Genomic DNA, 15,656 nt, shown 5'->3' with positions numbered 1-15,656 from the left:
GGTGTGAAAACACTGACTCAAACTTAGGTTTTGAAAGCAGTGATCCACGTCGCCTTACAGTGACCCTGTTAACTTAGCACAGAAACGTCATCAGCGTGAGAAAAGTTCTGTGTAACACTTCCTTTTCCATGCTTCTTGTTTGCCGATGTTATGGTTGGCGGGCGCAGGTGTGAGCAAAAGCAAAACCTCCACCATCGAGGTGACGGCAGAGACGGAGAAGGAAGTGATGAAGCTGGATGACGAGGAGACGTTTGGCAACTTCTACAAATCCGTCTCGCCCTCGGGAATCCAGGACTCCGGAATGGTCATGACTGAGGAAGACCTCAGCCAGATCCCGACCGAAACACCAAAGTTAGTTTATAATAAACATAAATAAATCTTTTTTTGTTGTTGTTGTTCTTTTAAATAGTATTTTATACACCCTACTGAAACAAGTGTGCCATTACTGAGCATTTTGCATCACTTTGTTTTGACGTATTAAAATACTTTAAATAAAATTATGACATTTTTTCATTAGGCTCACTTCAGTTGTAGCAGAACACAAGCGAGCGGTGCGACCAGCCAGAAGAAACCAAGGCTCCAGGAACCCTCTGCGAGCTTTGGCTGCCCGCAATGACATCAGGCAGGTCTACACCGAGCAGAGGCTTAACGTAGCCACCGTGGAGACCAAGAGGATCCAAGTGGAGAGGAGTAAGTGCTCAAACCTTACCCAAGCTACTTTTAAGTCTTAGATGGCTTTAAAGTATCAGAAAAGGTTTAACTCTAAAAAAAACTAGCAAAAAAATAACATTACAATCAACTATTTTATACAGGAATTATGTCATATGCACTGGAGACTCAATTTCTTATTTATGAAGTGTTAAATAAATCAGGTCACTGCAGGAAGCCAACAGTACATCAGCTGCAAAGTAAACACATATTTATAGAATATATGAAGATGTGTTGAATGACTATTACATTCTGCTCCTTCCTATAGATAATTTTCAGGCTAGACGGACCTCAGTGATGTTTTCATGGTTTACAAAAGAGGAAGTGAGCACCACAGCTATGTGTGTGGTGTGTGCTAATATAGCTCTCATGAAAGAAGTAATTAAAACATATCCCATCTTCTGCAGTCCCTGCTGATGCTTTGCAACTTCTCTTTGTTTGTTAAGAATTAGAAACAGGAGTAGAAAATCATCAAAACTTTTCTGTTACAGCATCAGTTCAATATTTGAAGTGTTTATTGTGTAACTGGGTCCCTGATCTTATGTTTCCTCTCCTGCCCAGTGGCAAAACACTCGAACCTTGCCGACGTTGCCCTGGCCGGTCTTGCCAGCAAGGAAAACTTCCGCAAGGTCAGCCTGCGCAGTGTGAAGTCCACTGATGTTGTGACCAACAACAGTGCATTGCCTTTCAATAAGCTCATGCTTATTCGCATCAAAGGTCAGGAAACACCAGAGAATGAATTCTTTGTTTTCTGTAAATATTTGTTGTACCAAAGTAATAAAATGTTCTATAAGGCTTAAATCTCGCAAGTGTGTTTCATTTCTTAAAAATATTAAGTGAATAAACTTATTTAAATCTCATTAATGCCTCAAAGAAATAAAAGCATTTTTTTGTTGTTGTTGTTCCTTTCTGAAGGTCGGAGGCACGTCCAGGTGCGGCTGGTGGAGCCCACAGCTCACTCTCTAAACAGTGGTGACTGCTTTCTTCTGATAACACCAAAGCACTGTTTCATGTGGAGTGGAGAGTTCGCCAATGTCATCGAGAAAGCAAAGGTAGTGAACAGAAAGGCTTCAGAACAGTTATTGTTGTAATTAGACGGGCTGTTTACATCATGATGAAGCTGAAATTTTGAAATAACTCAGAATTTTGACTTCTATATGGCAAAGCAAGTTTCTATAGTAATGCATGATTTTTCATGTGAATTAGGTCTGTTTTTTTTGTGCTTTTCTTTTTGTTTTTTTTACAAATTTCTCTCTGATAAAGACCCTGTGAGGTTACAACCAAACCAAACTAAGGTTTCTGACATAAGGAACACTTTACATACACTCAAACAGTCATCCTAGATCACACTGAAGGGACTCAACAGAGTTTGGTTCCCGCATTTGAACCTAAAATAGGTTGGCTGAAAAAATGAAATACTAGTTCCCAGTGTGGACCGTATTGCTGCCATGAGCAGGCATATATTGAACTCTCAAAAACATAAAAGCCAATTAGGGAAGTGTGTCATCTGCTGAATTTCATCAGTAGACCAAAGCCTCTATTCTAGCTGAATAAGTGTGGGCTTGCCTAAGAGCTGACTTGGTTGAAATGCACTGGTGCACTACTGGGTGATTGATTTTGTGGTTACCAAACAGAACTGTTGTATTAATAAGAATCAAACCAGGGACACTTCAGGTTGGGACAGGTTCACAGTCTTCCTCCACCTTGATGAATTGCATCATTCATGTTCTCAGTACTGAGAATACTCCATTTGGTTGGGCAAGAGCCCTTTCTGAGTAGAGCACGCAGGATCCAGGACATAGGACATCCACTGTATAGCTTTGAATTTGCCAGACTGTTGCCTGTGTTGTTCTCACCCCAACACAAATCAGACATCACACAGACTTTGTTTTATCTGCACCTTCACTGAATAATGTGCATCTGTGAAAACAGCCAGAGTTTTTCATGTAAATAAATATTCTACAATGTTTTGTAAGAGCTGAATTCAGCCCAGTTCTCTTCTGATCGAAAATCCCTGCCAGACAAGTGTACCCGTGGTTGATTTGGAGCTTTGGTGACCACAGACAGTACAACCTGCTGCAAAATTCAGATAGCATAGATGGCAAAGCCTCATTTTCACAAAATCAAAGCACTACAGATGGATTTTTATTTTTAATTTGAATGCTGTATATTTGGTGTAACGTGCAATATGCTTTGTGCGACCAGGCGTCTGAGATGGCGTCGTTTGTTCAGGCTAAGAGGGACCTCGGCTGTAAAGCCCCTCAGGTGACGGTGCTGGAGGAGGGCATCAACACTGACAGCAGATGGGCCAAAGAGTTCTGGAGCCTGCTGGGTGGAAAGACCAAGTACAGAGGTACATACACATTTTTATATGTAAACACCCACACAATAGCTGATCCCAGTTACACACAATCTGTATCTCTAATGACTAGTACCAGATGATATTCTGTCATCCTCCTTTAGAACACTTCTCTTATCCACTTGAAGTATTATCTGCCTAACCGCTGAGACCCCCTGCCACCCCACACATATGCTTACCCTGATTTTGGCACCGTGTGCTGTGTTGTAGGGGCGGGAGAGCCAGAGGAGGATGAGCTGTATGAGAGCGGTGTGGTAGACTCTAATGGGGTGTACAGACTCCAGGGAGACAAACTGGTGCCTCACGAAGATGCCTGGGCCTCAATCCCAAGTGTGTCCTTGCTCGACTCTAAAGAGGTGAGGTCACTTGTGTCTGGGAAGTTCAGATAAGTGGAAGAGAAATTTGATCCATTTCAATCTCCGACCAGCCTTTAAGTCTCGGTTGGTAGGAGACTATAAATATTAAAGGTCTTTAAGAAACATCCATAAAAGTCAAGGCATGATATTTCATAGACATTTACCCATCATCTCTCTCTTCCTTTCTCCTGTTGTTATTATTGCCTTACACCAGGTGTTAGTGTTTGACTTTGGCAGCGAAGTGTACGTGTGGCATGGGAAAGACGTGCCCTTGAGCGATAGAAAAGTGGCCGTCAAACTAGGCAAACAGCTCTACAGCGGCAGCTATGATTACAGTAACTGCAGAATCAATCCTTTAGATGCTTCCTGCACAAACAACGATGTGCCTCAGTGAGTATGACATGTTAATTTTGTTTTCTGCAGTGTGTTTTTTTTATGCATGATGTGTAATTTTTAGTTTTAGCCTTGTACTTCAAATTTAAAGCAGCTATAAATGGACAGCGACCTATGTTAGATTTTTGGTTGTTTTATAGCAACACCTAGTGGTTTTACTTTGCAAGCACAGCCACACAGAGGCAACACTAAAATACTAAAAGGTAACTTTCATGTATATGAAATGTGTTGGACATCTAGGAAAGGGGAGGGTCGTCCAAGCTGGGCTCTGTTTGGCCGTTTGTCAGAGCACAACGAGACGTCCCTGTTCAGAGAGAAATTCCTGGACTGGGCCGAGAGGAAAAAGGAGGAAATGGCTCAAGCTGAGGAAGTTAAGGTAAATGAGATTTGACCTCTTACTTTATACAGCATATTAATTAACAAATTTAAAGGTAATTAAAAGTGTCCTTTGTTTGCTCAGAGCCCAGTCCACTCCAATGTACGCCCTCCTCTTGACTTGGAGCTGCAGCCGTGTGATACTACAGATCTGCTGAACAATGAGCCGGAGCCGGTGAAGATGATTCTGGAGGGGATCGATGCCCAGCGGGGTCACGGCCTGGTGAGGACGGAGGATGGAAGGCAGGCAGAGCTGGCTACGGTGGCCGTAGAAGCCTGGCACATAAAAGAGCACGGAGAGGAGGAAGTGCCTGAAGAAAGCCTGGGCCAGCTGCACGAGGGTGACGCCTATATCATCCGTTGGAAGTACTCCATCACTACGCTTGGTGAGTCATGTTTTGGCACAGCAGTAGTGGAAGAACATGCAAGAGGGGAGGTTCAGATGCACCAAAAATAATAACAGTAAGACTCTGAGATTAATGTCTAGATGAATTTGCATTTGTATGACTTTACTTGCTTGCCGTGTTGGAGCGCATCCATCAGAACAAGCATCTGAAGAAAAGCTCCTATGACAGCTGAGTGTTGTGTCATTGAAAGCCTGAATTGGGTAATTTCATCTGTGGTTCTGTTCTGTTCTTACAGTGGGGAAGCGGCAGAAACCTGGGGAGCTGAGCTCTGGAGGTCCTGGAAGAGAGAGGGCTGCTTATTTTTTCTGGCAAGGCCGTCACTCCAGCGCCAGTGAAAAAGGAACCTCAGCTCTCATGACGGTGGAGCTGGGCAGCCACAGGGGCTCACAAGTGAGTCACGGATGCACAAAAATAATAGGGCCGTACTAAAGAACTTGGAGTTTTTTCTTATCTCTGCTGTCGTCAAACATTTAGCAATTTTTGCTAAATTTGCTGCTACTCATTTGTATTTAAAATCTTCTGAAACCTGGCATTATTACACTTTTGGTAAGGCTCCACAAAATAGAGGAGACAGATTTTTGATTTTTTTTTTTTTTTTTTTTTTTTTTTAAAGAAGAATTTTTTAATTTTCCAGAAATGCTGTACATTGACGTTTACCTTTAATCCCTGCTCCTCCCATATTCCTAGGCTGACCCTTTTAAAACTATGAGTATGAGTATTCAATGTGCAAAGCTCTAAAAATGCTTCAGACCATTTTTGTTTTCAATTTTTGAAAAATTTTCATGAATTTTTGAAGATAAACAGTACATTCGTGTTTAAATTCAATGACTACTTCTTATTGAATCTTTTGCTGAAACTTTTAAAACTTGCTACAAGTACAGTACCAGTACCACAAGTACAGTGTGGTACTGGTACTGTGAACACACTCACCCATTCAAATGAATGGATGAGTGTGTCCAAACATTTGACTGGTACTGTATACACTGGGCAAATCTTTATAAAATGCTGCAGATGAATTTCTGATTTTTAACTTTTTTTTTTTTTTTTTTTACGAATTAAGTCTTAAGTCACGACCCCCCCCCCAATTTATTGTCTTACTCTTCTGAAACCTGTCAAGAATATTTATTGTGCAAACATCTACAGTGTGTTGTAGACAGATTTTTTTTCTTTCTTTTTTAATTTTTTGAAATTTGCAAAATACAAAAAAAAAAAAAAATGTATCACCTCATGACAGCTGACCTACAGCCAAATTAGTTTCTGTTCATATACATCACATATTGTACCAGTAAATTATTTGACAGTGGAGCTCTATAAGGCTAACAGGTCTCTTTTTTTCTGTAGAGATTCTCATTTTTTCTTCTCATCAGTATTATAATAATAATCCCTGCATGTTCATAGTTCATTTAAAGCCATCTTTAGTCACCTTTTTGTTTGTAATTGGCTCTTCAGGTGTTGGTAACTCAAGGAAAAGAACCTCCATGCTTCCTGCAGCTCTTCCAGGGAGGTTTGATTATCCACAAGGGCAGTAGAGAGAACAGCACCAACAACACAGGTAACCAAAAAAGTTTGATGATGAACTTTGATTTCCTGTAAAAGATTAAAGTCATCATAATCTATTGTTGACCCTTGTATTATTGCTTGGATAGCCTCAAAATATTTCATAAACAGAATAAATTATTAAGGTTATTCTGGTAGAAAACACTGCATACCATGTCTCTTTCACATCTTCAGGAAGCTGGAGGTTGTTTTGTGCCCGTGGTGAAGCAGAGACGGAGGCCTCTTTGGTGGAGGTGGACTGCCAGCCTGACAGTCTGCGCTCTCGTGGCAGCCTGGTGCTGCTTAATGTTGAGAAAGGCCATCTGTACCTGTGGCATGGCTGTAAAGCTCATGCAAGTGCCAAACAGGTGGCCAAAAGAGCTGTGGACAAACTAACCCAGAAGTAAGGCACAGACAGATGTGTAAATGGATGAATGGATGTGTGGCTGCAGTAATGGACCAACAAGTGTCTGTGTCTTCAAGGTGTCCCTCAGAGTTGGGCCTGAGTCGCAGCAGCAGTGTGAGAGTCGAGGAGGTAGAGGAAGGATCTGAACCTGCAGAGTTTGTGAAGGCTCTGGGCCTGAAAGACAAGAAAGCCTACGACTGTATGCTGAACGGTACGACCCAACACCCGCTACTTAGCAACGTTCCAGAAGTTTAGCAGAAAGTAAAAAGAGAGAGATCATCGGTCTGTATGTGTTGCAGATCCAGGAAAGTACAACTACACACCCCGGCTCTTCCGGTTGAGTGCCAGCTCTGGGGTATTCGAAGGGGAGGAGGTGCTGTATCCCGCCAGGGTAACAGAAGGAGTCATGGCAATGCCTTTCCTGCAGGAGAACCTCTACTCTGCACAACAGCCAGGTAACACAAGCTTGGAGCAATGTCACATTTCAGTTATTTCTTTAGAATACACTAGAAATTCACCACCACCACCAGAGTTCTTAAACAAATCTAAAACTAGAGAAGCAACTTAAACGCTTGTCTTCAATAAAAATTTTAAATGTCACATTTACATATAATACTGAGAAGGATACATAGAAAAAAAAGTAAAGTCTCACTCCTGATGCCGTGCACATCACAAATACTTTGCTTGTTCAGTTAAACGTTCACTGGTTGAACCTGTGCTGGTGTTTAATAGGCTCGCCCCACAGGCCTCTCTGCTGACAAATGTGTTTTATGGTTGGATTTTATGGACAAACTTCTAGCCTTTGCAACACCTACAGTAGACGGCATGACTTGGACTGTATTATCTCTTGCTATTGCTCCTTAAAGTCATCTTATCTCATTTGTGTTGTTTCTTCAGCCTTGTTTCTGCTCGACAACCGTATGGAGGTGTATCTGTGGCAGGGCTGGCAGCCGGAAGACACGCAGCGCACCGGGTCTGCAAAGATGCGCTGGGACAGCGAGAGGAAGTGCGCTATGGAAACTGTGCTTCAGTACTGCAAAGGTCAGAGTTCACTCGCAAAATTTTTGAATATTTTGTAATATTCTTTACAAGGAGGTCATCTTTTATTTTTTAATATACAGAAGAAGAGAAATCAAAGAGCAGGCCATAAAAATCTTCAGGAGGTAGATTTTACCTTAACACAATCGATTCATGCAGAGATTATTTTCTTTGGGTTCTCACATAAAGTAATTTGTGTGTATCTGAGTAGTGTTGTCATTTTTTTCATAACTTACCTAAAGTAAAGATATCCTTTACTTTAATGCCTGGCCCATGGCAGTCTTTTTGCTTACATGTTTTTCTTTGGTTCTCTTATGCTTCATTGATTTACAGAGAAGAATCCTCGGCGCCCCCCTCTGGCCTATCTTGTCCTAGCAGGCTGTGAACCCCTGACCTTCACCAACATCTTCCCATACTGGGAGAAGGACCCTAATATCACTTCAGTGGTGGGTGATAGCTTGTCTTTTACTGCACAGTCTCTGTTTGTCTTATAAAGTGTTGGCGTTAGGGAGCTGTCACAGCTTCACAGCTTAACTGGAGACTGTTGTGTTCCACATGGTTGACACTAGAATCCAAATCTCATCAGCACTCCAGTCCTGTTTTATATCTCTCTGTTCAGATGTTATACAATGGTCAAAAAATGAAAGGAATGCTTTTTAATCAGAGTTTAGCATCATGTCTATGAAACCTTTGGGATATTGATCTTCTCATTTAAGTAGCAGGGGGGGGGGTTAATCAGTTTCAGCTGCTTTGGTGTTAATAAAAACAGGTGCACTAGAGGGGCAACAAGAAGACAACCCCTGAAACAGAAATGGTTTTACAGGTAGGGGCCACTGACATTTTTCTCTTCTCATCTTTTCTGTTTTTTGTTTTTTATTTTTCACTAGTTTTGCATTTGGCTAGGGTCAGTGTCACTACTGGTACCCTGAGCTGATACCTGGACCCTACAGAGGTTGCACAGGTAGTCCAACTCCTCCAGGATGGCACATCAATATGTGCCATTGCCAGGCGGTTTTCTGTGTCTCCCAGTTTCAAGAGTATGGAGGCGATTCCAGGAGACAGGCAGTTAGTCTAGGAGAGCTGGACAGGGCCGTAGAAAGTCCTTAACCCACCAGCAGGACTGATATCTGCTCCTTTGTGCAAGGAGGAACAGGATGAGTACTGTCAAAGCTACAACATGACCTCCGGCAGCCACTGGTGTGAATGTCTCTGACCAAACAATCAAACAGACTTCATGATGGTGGCCTGTGGGCCTGACATCCTGTAGTGGGCCCTGTGCTCACTGCCTGATTCGCATTTGCCTTAGAATACCAGAATTGGCAGGTCCACCGCTGGTGCCCTGTGCCCATGGAGAGACCTCTACAGGCTAGGCAACAGCACCCTGATTGCCATTAGGTATTGGGTTGAAATCCTTAGACCCATTGTCAGACCGGTTATAAAAAAGACACGCAGTTTTAGCTTAAATGTGTAGAGAAATAGAAATGAGAGTATTTCAGCCTCTGTGTTCACAGGCTGGGAGCTCCAAGAAAGTGATCTTGGTGAAAGAGGCTCTGTCCAAACTCAGTAAGCAGCAGTACTCCATCGAGGAGCTGACCAGCAAACCGCTGCCAGAGGGAGTGGACCCTCTACGCCTGGAGGATTACCTGTCTGACCAGGACTTCAAGGTAGGACACGCTCAGAAATTATGTGTGACCATTAAAATGATGTAACAGAGAGATTTCTGACAGATAAGAGGGACCTTTAAATTCAGTATTCAAACAAACATTTTAAAGACTCATAGTTTAAAAAAAAAAAAGGTGCTGGCATTTATTTTTCTGTTTGCTTTAACGTTTAACAGAAACTTCTTGAGATGAGTCGCGTTGAGTTTAACGCTCTGCCAAACTGGAAGCAAAAGAATCTGAAGAAAAGCAAGGGTCTGTTTTAAAACCACATAATTTTCTTCACCCATCTGTTGTTGTTTTACTTTTAAAAAAAAAATACTTTCTTGCTTTGTACTAGGAATTAAGAAAAGCAAATGTACAATCTTGTTCAAATTTTTATCTATTTTTAAAACCTGTGCCATTTTTTTCCCTTTATCAGTGACATTTAGCCAGTGTGCAATTAAACTTTTTGATTTAAAGATTTTTTTTTTCCCCTTTTACAGTAAATAGTTATCCTCATATTATAAATGTGTAATATACCGTGAATGTTTTGTTTTTTTTTTAGTTTCATTTCTTGTTTAAAATGTTTTTTGTGTATAAAAAAAACACTGCCTGTGGTTTCTAAACTTTTTTTTTTTTTACTCTTTATTTTTATGAAATACTTAATGGGAAAAGCCACCTTTGTGTTAAGAAATCAGTAGAAATATCGACATGGTTTGAGAGCAGAGGAAGGAAAAACTGAAGGTCAGCGCACAATTCCTGAAATCTATCATTCCGATTCTCTAAAACCAAAATGATGGTACAGATCTGACTTTTGAAACACAAAGAAAAATAATCAATTTTAACCATTTTTAAAGGTTTATAACCAAAAGAGAAAGGGGCAGAGGTGCTTGCAACAAAGTAATCTGCAGAATCTCCAAAGATTCCCTCATTGATCATTGTTATTGATTACACTTTGTTCCTTGTTCTTATGATTAATGACTTGTTTGCCAGTGACGGCAGCCCTTCTGGTTGTCTGGGACCAAATCTAATCTTTGTCTTGTGTATGGGTTTTTTTTTTTGGGGGGGGGGGGGGTTGAGCAAGAGTGCAACTTTAAAAGTATTAAGTGGGTGTTCAGGAGAGAGACTGAGAAAGAAACTGTGCTGTATTAACTGCCTTTTGCAGCCCGGCTCCCTGTAATGATATGATTACATACAGGATATGCTGGTAATATGGCTGCCTGTCACATCTGAATTAGAACACGCGCTGCATGGTGTTCACAACAGTGTCAGCAATCATGTATTCATTTGTTGCAATATGCATGTTATTGTGATGAGATCTGTATTATATAGTTGGACAGTTACCAGGCCAACTTTTTTTTGTTTTGTTTTTTTTGGTACATAAAGTAACACGTTGGTGGTATGGGAATGAGATGCTCAGTATTCCCTTTTCAAATAAAATGTTGTTTAAAAAAAAAAGATGGATTCTGGTTGTTTTGTTTATTTTATTTTATTAAAGAGTATTTGAAAGTTTTTCATTATAGCTCTCATCAGTAGCCTCACAAGCGAGATCTGTCCACGTCTTCATATGCAGGAGTGTTTCTCCTTTGGACCAGCAGTAAAAGCACAGGTAGAATAAAAAATATTAACAATGGTGCTATTAATGTTATTACTGATATCACTATTTAACAAGTCATTGTTATAGTAGATGCTGTCTCTATTAAAATGTCTCGAGCCACATGTGACGAGACTGACATGGTTAGATTTGGTTCATTAGAAATCTGTACAACAGATATCCATATTTATTCTTCCACATCACATATATAATAATTGACAAAAAGAAAATGCTTATTAAGATGCAGTGAAATGTCAGTAAATTGGTAACAATGTCCACATATTGGTGCTTTTCAGATTAGGAGCACTGATTTTACTGAAACCAGGAAGCTAGAAATTCTATGGATCAAAACCATGAGATGAGATGTCTGTGGCTGAGGGGAACTGTACAATCCAGTCATAATGTGATTAAAAGATATTCCTCATGGTTTCCATTTGCCTGTGGGATTCCAAGGGAATTGTAGCTATCCTCATTGTCAGCAATATTGCCGTTTGGTAGCACAATCCCCTCAGTTCTGACTACCTTCCCTCTCTTTGTTGCCATCCAACTACACTTCTCCAGTCCGAATGACATCACATCAGTACTTGTGCAATTGGCTTGAAGTTGACATCTAGTGTTCTCCACATTCCCACTGAGGTCTTGATGAAGGCCCTTAGGGTCCAATCGATAGATTACAAAATGTTAATTTCATAGAATCTAAATTTATAAAACCCCAAACTTCCAGAAGCTAAAGCAAAGGGGACACAGTCATATTGTAAAGATTACAGTTCTGCTTGCTTCAGTAGGATGAGTGAAAAATTTTTAATTTGCCCAAGATGTCCTGCCTATTCCGACATACCTATGTAAGCTGCTGTTAATGTTTATAAGTGACCAGCAGAGGGTGCTGGCTATCTGTCCAACCTTTACTCCTGTTTGAAGCTTTTTTTTTTTTTTCCTCCTCCCTTACAAATCTCTCCAGCCTTTTTCCTCCATGAATATTTGAAAGATGATAAGCAGATAAAGAAACTTTAAAAACAAACTTGATAGATGAGAGGGTTTTATTTGTGGGCAGATGTTTTGGAAATTTCCTAAACACCATGTCAACAGCAGTCATGAATATTTGTCATGCTCGTCTGCCCGACTCATGCATTGGAATAGCTGTTTTGGACAACACCTGCTCATTTCAGATGCAATACATCTGTGCCTCACACTGTCTGGGTCACTGACAAACCAGACAAATCCAGATAAATGCGTACCATATGGATTACACACTCACCTCTACATCTTTATCTAAATTCTCATGTTATATAGACAACAACAAACATGGGGCAGTAAAGGTTTTTCACAAAAGATTACAGAATGCACTCATTGCTCCTCCATCAGCAACTGAGAGGCCAATGGGTTTATTTATCATAAACTCTGGCTTGCATTAATCACCTGCATCGTTCTGCCTTCTGGCTCAGGTGCCACAGCAGCCCGCAATGTGGCTGACATGCAGGCAAACAAAGCTGCTGCTAATACAAAGCAGATTAGCTTGAGTAATGATGTCCTGGATGTTAGATGATGGAGCTGGGCGGGCAGCCTTAGCAGGTGAAAACACGAACTAAACTCAATCTGAAACTAAAGCAGTGGAGTAAACCAGACACATCGCTGCAGCCCTACAGTCTATAAATAAAAATGAAACTGAACAAGTCCAAAGAAGCTAGAAATTCCAAAGTAGTGTTATAGTCTAGTTTTTCTTTTTTTCAGTTTTACTGAAGTAAATTCTGTTTTTATTAACGTCCAGATTAAATGAATAACTTGATATTTTGTGATATTTAGTTCCACTATCATCCAGCATCTGTCTCATGGATAGGCCCTGGGGATCCAGGACCATCCAAAAAGGTCAGTGTCCCCTCAGCTGAAGTCTACTGAAAAAGTTAAACACCCATGCTTATGATAAATTTTTTACAGCTCAGGCTGAAGGTAATTATTTGGTTAACAGTAGTTTAGAGCATTTGCAGCAATTGCACTACTTAGCATGACTGAGGAGGACATTGGTTTGGAGCAAATTATGCCTACTTGGAGCTAAAAGGAGGCCATTCATCAGCTTGTGCTCCAAGTTTTAAAGCATGATCTCACTAGAAAATCACTAAAGAAATGGAAATGCGTTGAGGATATCCTACGCTCACAAACCAAACTGTCCTAGCCTGTGCTGACTTTATTGAGCTAGTAATGCACCATGAAAAGTGTTCTGTGGTTGCTCACAAGCAGACTGCCATGGTCACATGGTCAGCGGTGATGTGACTGCAAAAAAGAAAAAAAAAAAAGGATTGCAGACATACAATGTGCAAGTCTTTATTTCTTTAATGAAATAAAAAAGTGAGTTCAGGCAAATGCCCCGCTATCAGAATTGTTTGCTCATCCAGTTCATAAAGGCCAATCCAGCTAAGTTATGCAAGAAGCTGCAGCTAGCAAATTTGACTTAGCAAAGCTCAAACATTGGGGGGAAATTTTCTATCCCATCGCCAATAAAAGATATTGCAGTCATGCTACAAGAACCTTTAAGCTCACTAGTTACTGTAGCACTTTGTAAGTTTAAAATCAAAGTGCTGGAATCAAACATTGCAGTTTTGTGGGATTATGTGCTAGACTGTGTCTTGGCGCTGGAAGACTAACCTCCTGGTGTTGTAGCTAGTTACCTTCAATGGCTTCCACTGCCCTCTGCATGAGGAGCATTTAGAACCTCAGATTATCATTTTTTAACTCAGATAAATATGAGATTTAACTAAATTCCTGTTAAGTAGCTAAACAAAGCTAACTAACTATCTGTTTGATGGAGCCTTAAAACTTTAAAGTGAACCTTGTATGCTTGATTCTATAGTTTTATTCTTGGATTTTACCTAAGTAGCTTTGCATCATTCACAGTTCATAATCCCGATTTATCTTTTTGTCATTGTCATTTTAATGTACCCCACACCACCATTTAATGACAAAACACAGAGTATTTACCACATTTGACTCCTGCGACAATCATACTGGACTTTTTGGTTGTTGAATTTGACCTCTGCCATTCATTCACTTTGCAAAAACTGCCCTTGCAGTCTATTCCCTGGTAAATGCAAAGCTCTCCATGATCTGATTTTAAGACTTTAAAAGAATACAAAAATAGCCCCACCATATTTTTTTTATCATTTTATTTTTGTTTACCTTTTATGCTGAAAGATGTGATAAACTCATAATTGCTCTGCAGAAGCTGAAAACATCAATAAACCAAGGAATCAAATGATAAACCACTGCATCCAAGTCTTCCCGGGAGACATTTTAGGAGAATTGATTGCCTTTGATGGTCCAATCAATTCTCATATGCTGTGGAATACATGTTTACACTCTGCTTTTTAGAGGCCTTCTTACACTTTAAGATATTATGCATAACAGTTGGAGCAGCAGAGAGAAGCCACTTTTGGATATGGACAAGTGAGTCCTTCAGGTTTTCATAACTCAATACTGCGCAGCTCAGTCAAAAGGGGAAAAAAAAACTAAATTCTTCTTTATATGTGAAAAATCCAAGGCTTTGAAAAATTCATTGTCGCTCTGAGTGCAGCAGCCAATTTCAAAGTGAAAGAAACCTGCAGTAACCTTGGATGTGCCTGTGTGTGTCCATGAGTGTGCGCAAAACTGGTAGGAATAGAGGTGATAATGCTGCTAATCAATGTTGCTCCCTGGCTTCTCTCCCAGCAGTGCTCTATCTTTGGATTTTTGATGTTGAGATGAAATTTAGCAACTTCTCCGAGACTGCTGAAGAGCTACAGGATTAATTCTCTGGGCTCTCTAATTCATGCTCTTCACAATATGCTTTGATCTATGAGGCATGATTCATATCAAAAACACCTTGAACCATCTCAGTTTAGTTTTCAAAAGGTTTGCAAGAGATTGAATTTTATTCTCCTATGATTGTTATTAACATTTCACTTGAAGGGAATATTAAAAAATCAATATAAATAAATGCTATCTGAACATAAAAAAAAAAACTCAGATATCATTTATATTTGGACCTAATCTAGCCAGTTATTGCACTGGCAAGTGTTGCATGGGCTAGATGTGGTCCAAATCCAATTAACCTTAACAAAATTTCTAGATTTGCTCATAGTAGAGTAGAATCTGAAGATGCTGAAGAAAAATGTGAATTCCCCAACCAGTTGGCGAGTGTTTTCTGGAGCCTGTTGACTCCAGGAATTGATCACAAAGCTGCACCAAAAACCTCCATGTGATTGCAGTCACACCGTCCCAGAGACTGGTTGGCAACCATCTGGCAACTACTTGGCAACCATTATCTAGTGAAAACTATGTATTTTCCAACTGCTTGATGAGTGTTGCTGGAGGTCACTGACAAAATCTGTGAGATGGATTGCTAAAGTACCATTCTTGGTGGCTTAGAGACCAGTCACCGGCCCCCTGGCAATTATATCTCATTACCAGTTGCTGGCAGTTGCTAGTTAGAAACTGAGGTGTGCAGTCATGCACTTAAAATCACCAGGTTTTCCTGCACAGAAAACCTACAGGATTTGTTGCCAGCAGTTTGCATGGAAGATGACGATTTGTCTGCAAACACCAACTACTTGCCAAGCGGTAGTGAAAATGTGAAATGTGCGACACAAATTGGAGACAGACAACGTTCATGTTCAAAGTAAAAGGTGCACCTTTTGAAAAGTGCTCATTGCAGCAGTAAGGCACAACTTTTACTTTGAAGATGAATGTTCTACATTTCCTGTTTCCTGTCAAATTACAGCTTGGAGAGTAAATGGCGAGTGTTTGCAGACAAGTTGGCATCTTCCATGCAAACTATGAGTGACCACGGCAATCTGCTTGTGACCAAAGCAATCACC

General features: G+C 40.5%; 1 protein-coding gene across 1 annotated transcript in view; it reads left to right on the top strand.

Moving 5' to 3' along the window:
* svild (supervillin d) overlaps positions 1–10,619 on the top strand; it is a 32,214-nt gene extending 21,595 nt beyond the window's left edge. Inside the window, exons 12-29 of the mRNA XM_030754534.1 lie at positions 168–351; positions 518–690; positions 1,270–1,425; positions 1,624–1,760; positions 2,914–3,061; positions 3,278–3,423; positions 3,638–3,813; positions 4,057–4,192; positions 4,277–4,577; positions 4,834–4,988; positions 6,048–6,150; positions 6,330–6,537; positions 6,618–6,751; positions 6,840–6,995; positions 7,438–7,581; positions 7,912–8,024; positions 9,090–9,242; positions 9,416–10,619. Of these exons, the coding sequence (XP_030610394.1) occupies positions 168–351; positions 518–690; positions 1,270–1,425; positions 1,624–1,760; positions 2,914–3,061; positions 3,278–3,423; positions 3,638–3,813; positions 4,057–4,192; positions 4,277–4,577; positions 4,834–4,988; positions 6,048–6,150; positions 6,330–6,537; positions 6,618–6,751; positions 6,840–6,995; positions 7,438–7,581; positions 7,912–8,024; positions 9,090–9,242; positions 9,416–9,502 (2,810 nt within the window). The 3' untranslated portion in view covers positions 9,503–10,619. The remainder of the gene's footprint in view (positions 1–167; positions 352–517; positions 691–1,269; positions 1,426–1,623; positions 1,761–2,913; positions 3,062–3,277; positions 3,424–3,637; positions 3,814–4,056; positions 4,193–4,276; positions 4,578–4,833; positions 4,989–6,047; positions 6,151–6,329; positions 6,538–6,617; positions 6,752–6,839; positions 6,996–7,437; positions 7,582–7,911; positions 8,025–9,089; positions 9,243–9,415) is intronic.
* Positions 10,620–15,656: the final 5,037 nt, after the last annotated feature.

Source organism: Archocentrus centrarchus, chromosome 19 (genome assembly GCF_007364275.1).
Source record: "Archocentrus centrarchus isolate MPI-CPG fArcCen1 chromosome 19, fArcCen1, whole genome shotgun sequence".
Taxonomy (NCBI): Eukaryota; Metazoa; Chordata; class Actinopteri; order Cichliformes; family Cichlidae; genus Archocentrus; species Archocentrus centrarchus.
The sequence above is the reverse complement of the archived record's forward strand: the minus strand, read 5'-3'. Positions and strand labels throughout refer to the sequence as shown.